Below are 10,488 nucleotides of genomic sequence, written 5' to 3'. Positions count from 1 at the left end.
GGATATGGCCCAAGCTCCGTCAGAAACCGCTCCGGGTCCATCAGGCGCCTGGGACGGAACCATCTAGGCGGTTCCGTCTCCCTGCGGCGGGGGGAAGCGGTCCGGAAGTCCATCCTGAGGAGAGCATGATCTGACCATGACAAGGGCTCTATGTTTATCTCCCCCATTTCCAGATCATTCAGAATTATTTTAATTTTTTTTGAAAACACAGCATTAAAAAAAAAAAAACTACTCGGCAAATCTACAGTCTGCTCTTGTGCTATTTGAGTTAGGCAAAGATGGTAGGATAAAATGTGGAAGGACTGGCTTCCCATCCAGAAAGTCCTGCCCCTTTTTTCATGTTTTTGGAAGCCAGCTGTATTCACAGACTTCAACCACTCCTTTCTCTTGACAGCCAAGGTTGGGTGGGAGGAACTAGTCATTTGAGTCATTGTAGGTCCCTGAACATCTTTAGAGAATGTTAGGAGTGTTATTACAGTATATCAGATTCCACCTGACTTAAGTGATAATTGCTTCAGAGTAGGCGCAATACTCTTCTGGCAGTTGAAAGGGATCCAGCAAGGTCATCTTAACCAACCCATAAACCCCTAATCATGTTTTGCTCAGCAAATACAAAACTGATAAGACTGCAGTGGCTTACACTGTGTAAATGGCTTTATGGCTGATAGGCTATTTTAGATTACTGTGTTGTGTTTCCATAGCACACTGTGGCAGAAGGTGGTCTATCAGCAATAGCTTAGTGTGCTATGCAAAGCCAGCCTTGGAAGATAGTTAATGCTTCATTGTCCTAAGAATTCCCCCAACTGGATTAACTGAATAAACCATTCTTAGCTCAATCACAGATACGTTGATCAAATAATGCCAAATGAAAAGATTGAAGCTTATTTTCAATGCTGAGATCTGTATTGTCACTTATGCTTGAATGCTGGACATAACCTGATACAAGCTATATTTAAACCTCATGCTATGATCCCACAGTGCTCTAAACACAGCCAGGTAAAAATCTAGACCAGGGGTGTCAAACTCACAACGTCACATGACATGTCGCGACGTATCGTGACTTTGTTTCCATTGCCAGCAATGGGGTGGGCGCGGTTTTACCATGATCCAGACTGTGGGCTGGCAGTTTGACACCCCTAATCTAAACTATGCATTTGTGCATTCCAAGCTTGGTTATTGTAAACCTTATTTATTTGTACTTGTTGCTCAGTATGTTGTACAAATCCAACTTGTTCAGTTAGTTTATTGTTACTATTATTATGCACACACAGAAAATAGGCTAATTCAGACAGCAGGTTGTGTGCATGTGTTGTGAATGAAGCAGCTACTAAATCACCAAACTGCGAGCCATATGTGTTGAGCAAACCCAAAAAAGTACACCGAGTATGTCATGGTGTAATGAACCATGATGTGTACCTTGTACAATCCCTGTCATTTTTCAACGTGCATTTTATCTGTTACTGAGCTACCATCTTGTGTGTTTTATTAGCCCTGAACTGTTGATCTGAGTGTCAATATTTGATCATGCCAATTGAGTTGTTCTTACAAAAACAACATTTGCTGCAATTACATTAATAAAAGTCCCAAAGGTGCTTTTTTAGGAAGCAACTGGACTTCCTTGTTTTTCTTTGAAGATGTTTCGCTTCTTATCCAAGAAGCTTCCTCAGCTCTGACCGGATTCTCTAAAAGAATGCAAATGACCAGCTATCTGCAAGGAATATAAATCCTTCCATTCCCCACCATCCGGTCAGAGCTGAAGAAGCTTCTAGGATGAGAAGCGAAACGTCTTCAAAGAAAAACAAGAACGTCCAGTTGCCTTCTGAAAAAGCATCTTTGGGACAACCATGACCTGGATGACTGAGAATCTCCATAGATACATTCATGAAAGCACTTAAGGGGGAGACTCTTTTAAAACATAAGAGTTATATATTTATTTTTTTTCAAAAAAAAAAAAGTATAGTTAGGAACTGCCAGCAGTCATTCTGCTTGGAAGGTTAATATTAAACTATCATGTCAGAACTTTCAACTTTCACTCTAAAAGCAGCCCTGTTTCTATCTCATAACAGTATGCACTACATTTTGAAACATGGTATAATCATGTCTCTTTCCACCTTCTCAAGGCTAAATGCCTGCAGATCTTTCAATTTATCTTCATGGGATGTGGTTTCTTTCCCTTGTTCTTCCTTGTTCTCCTTCTTGGAATATACATATCTAGTGGCGATCACTAGATCCCAGAGCAAGATCCATTTCTCAAGAAGGGACCTGGACAATGCAACATATAGTGGATTGATTCCCCTCCTGAGATTCAAAAATTATACACTTGTTGATATACCTTAAAACTGTATTTGTCTTTTGTTTTCACCATTACATCACATTGCCTGTTCATATTTGCTAGTCACCAACATACATTGCAACAAAAGCTTCCCCACCTGATGCCCTCCAGAGATTTGGGATTACAGTATATTCCCATAGGGAAGTTGCTCAATTATGAGAATTGTGGTGCAACACTTCAATTACTAAATCTGGAAAAGCTTCTCTACCAGAAGAGCACTAACACTAACACTAAATTCATACCCAGAAGCAACTCTCTACTCCTAGTTCTTTGGCCATTGCTGGTCATTATGTGTACAGTATATACTGTATACTGCTGAACATGCTAATAGCAGATGATTCACACATCATGCTATCACATTACTGATTTAAACCTTAATCCAAAGTGGTTCTTTGAATTAATTATGGTTACCTGGAATTTATACAATACCAAACCAGCACTTCTATGGCCTAGCGTTAAGGTATGAGCCCAGCCACTCTTTTGGATGGGGGGGTGGCACATTTACAATTTTAGAACATACTATGATTATTAATGCAAAAAGAGTGGGTTTTGGGGGGAAGAGTGTTCCATTTATGAAGTGGCTGTCAGTATAAGGTATCCATTTCCAAAACAACTGCCATTATCTATTAAATTTACTTGCCGCCTATCGCCGGGATACTGTAGGCAGCTTATGGAGTTGAGAGGCATTCTTGGAAATAAACAGTGGCGCACAGCTGGATTGCTTCACGCTTTTACAACAAATCATGTTTGAAATACAAACCAAGAGAGGCAGGGAGCTCCCTGACTAGAAAAGGGATGGCTTCAGGGGCCATGGTGCCCCTGGGCGCCAGGTTGGGGACTAGGGAGATGGTTACAGCTTCACGCCCGCCAGTCCTGAGACCCCATTTCTCCGACGGCGTTGAGCTTTGGGACTTCAGCTCAGGCTGCTTGTACTGTAGCGGAAAATCTGCTTTTGGATACCAAAATAAACGTTGGGAGTCTCCCTCGAGAGGAACTGTGCAGGGACTAAGACAGGGGTTCTCAACCTTGGCAACTTTAAGACTTGTGGACTTCAATTCCCAGAATTCCTCAGCCAGCAAAGCTGGCTGAGGAATTCTGGGAGTTGAAGTCCACAAGTCTTAAAGTTGCCAAGGTTGAGAGAACCCCTGGACTAAGAAAAGACAAAAAAAACATCCCTCCTCCCTTTTCGCTGCGGCCAAGCCGAAGTGAAGCCCCCTCGCCTCTGACTTGGGCCCTGCGCGCAGCAGGGAAGTCGCCAGGCTTGGCTTCGCTTTTGGGGGGCTGCTGCTCTTCCCGGGGTCCCCGCCCTTGACTCGCCCCAGGCTTTGGGTTTCTTCGGAGACGTCGCGAGAATCGTCGAACTTTGAACGGTATCCAAATTCGGAGACAACAACTCGAAGGGTATAAATACCAGCGAGTGGGACGAGCGAACTAGAGGCTCGGGAGTGGGGAGGCGTCTGTTGAGCGGTGCAACGGCGGGGTAAGTTTCTTGTCCGCCCCTGGAAATGTTCGCCGAAGTTGCAGAAGGTGGCTTTGAACCGGGCAGGGGGGAAAAGGGGCTTTGAATGCATTAAAAAAAAAACTATTTTCCTCCTCTTAAGACGCTGAGATCCGCGCGCGCCTGCAAAACACGCTGCGGTTTGGGTTGCACGCCCTTGCGCGGCTGTGTTCACACAACCCCGCTGCACCGATGTAGCCTAGGAAGCTTAGTTGGTTCAAGCGATTCAAGCGGGGAGTGGGGTATTGGGCGGGGGGGTTCGTTTGAAAAATAGTTAAGCATCCAAGTCTTCAAAAAAAAATAAATTATCTAGCGAGGTTGCATGTAATACAGATTTAATGCTTTGGGATGCGAGGCTGCTAATCTTAATTTCACTCAGCAGTACCCCCCGCTGAATTCAGGGTGGCTTGCTCCCTCGTTCATGTATAGTGAGGACTGCAGCCCTTTTTTTTTTTTTTTTTTGGCATGAAGTACGATTACGATTGTGTATTTGTACAAGCTCCGATGACACACTTGTGTAATACTGCCGTGCTCCACTATCAGATGCCTACTCCCAGCTTAGGTGTGCGACCTGTAAGAAAATATTTGTTTTGTACTGTATGTAAATACAGCTTTTCATCAACTCGTGTTCTAATTAGAATTGCCGGAGGAAAAAAGGGAAACGAGAATGGCAATTAAATTAAATATTGTATAGATGTGCAGGATTGCATTGTCACTCAGACAAACGCGGTTCACATTGTACTTATATGGGAGCCCGAAATTAGGAGTAGTTTTACAGCACCTTTTCAGACAAAAGTTGTTAATCTGAGCTGATGCTACTAGAAACCTGATTTCTGGTAGCTTTGTAGTAGATCATCCGTTTAGAATAATTGAACCCTTTACATTCTTTACATTCTGTAATGTAAAGTGCAACTCTGCAGTGATTTCTGAGTAAACAGATTCAAAAATCTTATTTTCATGGCAAAGCTTTTCTGTCCCTTAGGTTTTCAGTTTTCATTTGCCCCAAACAACATATCACTTTCCTTGAGCCTATTAACCCAGAAACATGAAATTTTACAATAGATCGAAGAAAAAAATACTTTTCATAGGCAAAAACATATTCTTCCAATGGTAAACATTATTGAGTAGAAAAATTATTTTAAAATAGGAAATTCTTGGTCACTTTGATTTGATTTTTATCCTGCCTTTATTACTTTATAAGTAACTCAAGGCAGCAACCATACATAATACTCCTTCCTCCTCATATTTTCCCAACAACCACCCTGTTGAGGTACGTAGGTTGGGCTGAGCTGGCTTCAGGTGGGACTAGGAAGCACTGTCTCCTGGTTTCTAGACCAGCATTTTAAGCACTACACTAAATTGGCTTGGCAAATTAATTGCTTATTTGGTGTAGCTTTAATTTGTACCCAATAATTTTAGAGAAGAGATGCCCCATGTTTTCAGAATCTGTTGGTGCTACTATTCTGAAAGAGTCAGGGCACAGGGCAGGCTGTGTGATACTTTACAGTCTTTAGCTTTCTTCCTTAACTTGTTTCTCTGCTTTGCAGGCAACGTCCAGCCATGTGGGCTGGGCTAGGGCTAGCTCTGATCCTCTGTCTCCTCCCAGGAGGAGGATCAGAGCATCTGGGTGATTGTAAAGAACCTCCAGAATGGAACATTGGGGAAGAAAATCCCATGATGAACTCAAGAGGGTCGGTGACAGTGGTTGCTCTACTCCAGGCTAGCTGATACCTGTGCCTTTTGCAGGCTTCCAGGTAAGGACCACTCAAATATGCAATCTATATAAATGAAAATGTAAATGTTCGTTTGTTCAAAATCTTAAATCTCTGAAAGTTCTTCACCGATTGCTTTGAAATTTTGACACAACGTTGCATTCGAATACGCGCGTGTTTTTATATACCTACTATTATATAGATGTCACACGTGTGACAGGTAAAAACATGCTTTTTAAAAAAAACAGCGCCATCTGTTGGATGTAAAAGCAAACCAGACAATCTCTATATCTGCACAGGCAATGGAACAACAAAAAATATTGTATACCCACAAGCATTGTGAAATTAAACATGTTACAAACGTGCGCTTTCTCTTTTCTTTCTTTTCCATTTAATCAGACTGAGCCACAACAACACGTGGCCGGGTACAGCTAGTTGTACATAAATGGATACTCTGTTGGGATCTGTTTCTTAAAGCAAGAGGAGTCTTTATTCAGCTATTCTGGGGAGGAAAAAAAAAGTTAAGATGTCTGGCACAATAGCTTTTGCTTGATTGCCAGAATTATTGCGTTACAGTTATTTTTGGCTGAAACTTTCATTCTGGCTTTGTTAAACAACTCCATGTGACAATTTGTAAGAACAAAACGCCTTGGTGGCACAGTGGTTAGAATGCAGTATTACAAGCTAATTCTGCTGACTGCCAACAGCCAGCTGTTTGGCAGTTCAATTCTCACCGGCTCAAGACCAACCTTCCATCCTTCTGAGGTCAGTAAAACGAAGACCCAGATTGTTTGGGGGCAATATGCTGACTCTGTAAATCGCTTAGAGAGGGCTGTAAGGCACTGTGAAGCAATATATAAGTTTAAGTGCTATTGATATTGCCTTCTTCAATAATAACGTCTTTTCATTTTTGAATTTAATCCCAAAGTTGTTTTCTGAAAAATTAGTGACTGTCCACCCTATTGCATTTGACATGTTTCTTAGGAATTGCTCCCAGGCTAACAGATTAGTTTATTTTGTTTTTGGTCCAGGTGTGAAAGCTGCTGTGACTTTTCAAATCTATTTGTATTGTTTGATTGTATAGTAGTAAGACTCCTAATTCTGTAGTATCAACTTAGATAATTGTAGATAACATGCCCATTCCAAGCAAATTCTGCTTTTCCAAAGGGAATAAAATGAATGCATAAAATGTTATTTACTTATTAGACTTGGAGACCTGCAATTGAAGCTGGCAAGTAATGGAATGGTCAATATCTCCTTCATTGTGGTCAATCACCAAGGAAACTCTTCCCAGCTGAAGTACCAACTTCTAAGAGAAAAAGTTCCAGAAGACATTCCTGTATACCAACAGAATGCAACACAACCTGATGTCTGGACTACTTTAAGAAGCAAAAAAGATGATTTCCTGATTTACGACAGGTCTGTTTATAAAACAAATCAAATGGATTAGAATTTCTTAGATACTCTGTATTTTGAAAGCACATGAAGCTTATTTGGATTAGATGGCATCCTACAGTTTTGCATTAGAGGCTCTGTGCCTCTATTTGCACAATAGATTCAGAGTACATTAAAGTGGTTTTCTCCATTCATTTGACTCTGTGAGCTGGGTAGGCTCACATAAGATATGAACCTGGTTGGCTACTTCAATGTGATATGTGCTTGGTTTGGTGATTAAAGCATCAGGCTAAAAACTGGAAGAAACTTGGGCATTAGTAATTTGGCTGACTTTAAGCCAGTCACTTTCTCTTAGCCTTAGGTAGGAGGCAATGGCAAGCCCCTTCCAAAAACTTGTCAAAAAAAACTGCAATTGTCCAGGCAATTTCCAGAGTCAACAAAAAACCCAAACCCACAAATAGTTTATTTTGCCCCAAAGTGGTTTAGGCTACTTAAATGAATGTGCACATGAGTTCCCACTTTACATTTCCCTTCCCCTGGTTTGCTGCTTTCCCAACTCATGGGACTTTTTGCAGGGAGATGCATTCTTTCATGTGAGCCCTTTCCGTTAATGGGCTTTATCAGGTCCATTTTAATGAGGTTTATCACTGTTCTGCTTTCAGAAAGGTAGGAAAGTTCAGAAGAAGACAAAGAAGTCCTATCCATTAAAAATAGATAGCAGAAGATAAAGGATTAGGATTACTGTAATAGTGCTGCTACAGCAGCGCTAGTCTGACCCCAATCCACAGTTTTCTTATAATACGATGTTTCGCTTCTCATTCAAGAAACTTTTTCAGCTTCCCCACCATTCAGTCTGAGCTGAAGAAGCTTCTTGGATGAGAAGCAAAACGTCTTCAAAGAAAAACAAGAAAGTCCAGTTGCCCCGTGAAAAAGCATCTTTGGGATAACTGTGACCTGGATGACTGAGAATCTCCTAGACAATAGATTTTGGGAATCACAACAGAAGACAAGAAACTCAAGATGCAAAAAATCTTTTGTTTTTTAGTTTTGTAAAACTCTTCTTCATAAATATAGTAATGCATTGCTATTAAGAACTGGCTCACTTTCTTCCTAGGTGTGGCCGTCTTGTTTATCACCTTGGCTTACCTGTTTCTTTCCTGAGTTTTCCATTTGTAGAGAAAGCTATTCAGATCACCTATTGTAAAGAAACTTGTGGAAATTGCTCATACACAGTACGTATTCATTTTTTTCCCTTTTGCTGTTGTATAGAAGTGTCTAGGAAAAAGAAAAGCTGATTAAATGAAAATTTAAAAATGTACTGAACCTATAACCACTGATTTTATTTTATTTTTTTTGGTAATTTCTAAGAATTGTATAACTTCTTAGCAAATAATTAATTTTTTTCCAAATGTTTTTATTCCAAAACAAAATAGATTGCTAGCTTTCTTCAAGAAAAAATAAATATATATAACTAATGGTATCATTAATTATGATTTATTAAGTCACAGTGGCTGAGTCAACAAAGAGAAGACTGATAGCAGTGTTCCAATACTTGAAGGGCTGTCACAGGAAAGAGAGTGTCAATTTATTCCTGATAGTAACCTGAGGGTAGGAAAAGAAGCAATGGGTAGAAGTTTCTCAGAGGGATATCCAACCTGGAAATAAGGAGGAATTTCCTGATGGGGAGAAGTATTAAGCAGTGGAATAGTTTGCCTCCTGGAGTTATGGGTGCTCCATTGCTGGAAGTTTTCAAGAAAAGATTGGGCAACCATTTATCTGAGATGGTATGAAGACTCCTGCTTTGGGAGCCTTCCAATCCTAAAATTCCATTAGTTCACATAACATGCTAAGCTCAACTTCAGTTGTGATTGAGTATAAGATAGGAACCCAGATAAGGTATATCTATACAGATTTCATTCTCCCTGTGGTATCCTTCATCCTGGGAGGCATTTACTGTCCAGTTGTTTAATTTAGAAAAAAACATTCCCATAAATGAAGACCTGTGAGCATTTCCCAACTGCAAAATGATTGGATTGCCACTGAACAACTAACTTGCCATTAAACCCATGTATAAGATCCAGATCTTTGTAATAAAGTTATATTCTATACCTTGTCTTTAATTCCTTGAGAAAGAAGCAAAGTAATCAAGTAAATAACCAACATCAAATGGAACTAGGACTCTCTCACAGCTTTTGTATGATGAGAGAATTATAACAAGCTGGATATTTTCTAAAGTAAGAGTCTCATGCTGATCTAAGCATAAGGCACTTTAGAAATGACTTGGACAAGAATAGTCTTGAGAGAAGCTGATCACTTTGTGATAATTGTGATTTTAAGCAGAAATACTAGGTTTAATTACATTTTCTTTAAACTGATTATACTTTTCTGCTTACATTTTGTGTTGACATACTGTATGAGAACAGGTTGAAATTCTGACCATGTTGTCTGAACTTTTTTCAGACATCTGAAATTGAAGAAATATGTAAAAGAATCTGGGAGAATCCAGAAGAAAAGCAAACCGAGGCACCTTCTTCTGCCTCACAGCTGTCTCCCCGTGAGCATCCCCATCATCATCACCCTCATCATCACCATCATCATGGACATCATCCTCATCACCATCCTCAGGGACATCATCACGAAGGGGATCATCAACATTTGATAGCAATAAACGATCAGCATAACCGCAGAGTCTTGGGCCAGGAACCTGCAGCAGCTGTCCCTTTGCAAGGAGACAGGCTCTGACAAAGGGGGGGTGGCATCTGCAAACACCAGTTAAGCTGAAACTGGCAGCACTTGACAGGCCCTGTCTCCAGTAGCTGATGCTGACACTGTCGCCGCTTGTTGTTTGAAGAACAGCAAAGCACAGTTTCCTGACATTGTCGTGGAGAGCTCCCATCTTCCTGACGGTGACAAGGGCAGCTGTTGGCAGACAACGTAGCTGAGTCTTGACAGTGACGTCTGCCAACAGCTGCTTGACTGTTACCAGCAGCAAGAAGGGGTGAAACCTGACAGTGAGCTGGACCGGACGACTGAGCCTGAGGAACAGTCTAAACACCTAGGGAAGATTGCAGACTTTGGAATGCATTCCATAATAATTTGAAATTGGTCCTACTATTTCTGCCAAAGTTGTTGGAAACCCTTGCTATAGGTGGCCAAAAGGCATTAAAGCAGAGGAATGCATTTCAGCAGTAATCTTCCTGGCACACATACCATTATGTGAATTATTGGGGAGGAAAGAAAAAACAATCTTTACATCTGTCAGTTAAGCAAGAGTTCTTGCATTTCAGCTGTATTTATTCAGTTGTAGTTATGTGCTCTGATTTTACTGATTCAGAATACAGTCCTTGTCATCTGATTTTGCCTTAAACGGTAAGAACAAAACTTTCCCATAATGGTATAGAATTGTTTCTCAGTGCCAGTTCCAAGTGTCTGTGGTGTTTGTTAGCTTGTCTTTTTGATTTCCTCTTCTACCATTCTGTTTGCATTCATGAAAACAGGAGCAAAAACTATGACCTAGGGGCTTTTGTTGGATACGGAGCTAATCAGAACAG

The 10,488-nt window shown here is 40.8% G+C and overlaps 1 protein-coding gene across 1 annotated transcript; it reads left to right on the top strand.

Annotated features, from left to right (window-relative positions):
- Positions 1-3,722: 3,722 nt before the first annotated feature.
- On the top strand, positions 3,723-9,771 carry SELENOP (selenoprotein P). The gene is given in 5 exon segments (XM_015817116.2): positions 3,723-3,812; positions 5,378-5,584; positions 6,749-6,961; positions 8,052-8,169; positions 9,398-9,771. Coding segments are annotated over 4 exon segments (891 nt in total). The 5' UTR covers positions 3,723-3,812; positions 5,378-5,390; the 3' UTR covers positions 9,764-9,771.
- Positions 9,772-10,488: the final 717 nt, after the last annotated feature.

The sequence above is a fragment of the Protobothrops mucrosquamatus genome, unplaced genomic scaffold (assembly GCF_001527695.2).
Source record: "Protobothrops mucrosquamatus isolate PMUCROS unplaced genomic scaffold, P.Mucros_1.0 scaffold554, whole genome shotgun sequence".
In the NCBI taxonomy this organism is placed as follows: Eukaryota; Metazoa; Chordata; class Lepidosauria; order Squamata; family Viperidae; genus Protobothrops; species Protobothrops mucrosquamatus.
This window is presented reverse-complemented; position numbering and strand designations above follow the sequence as displayed.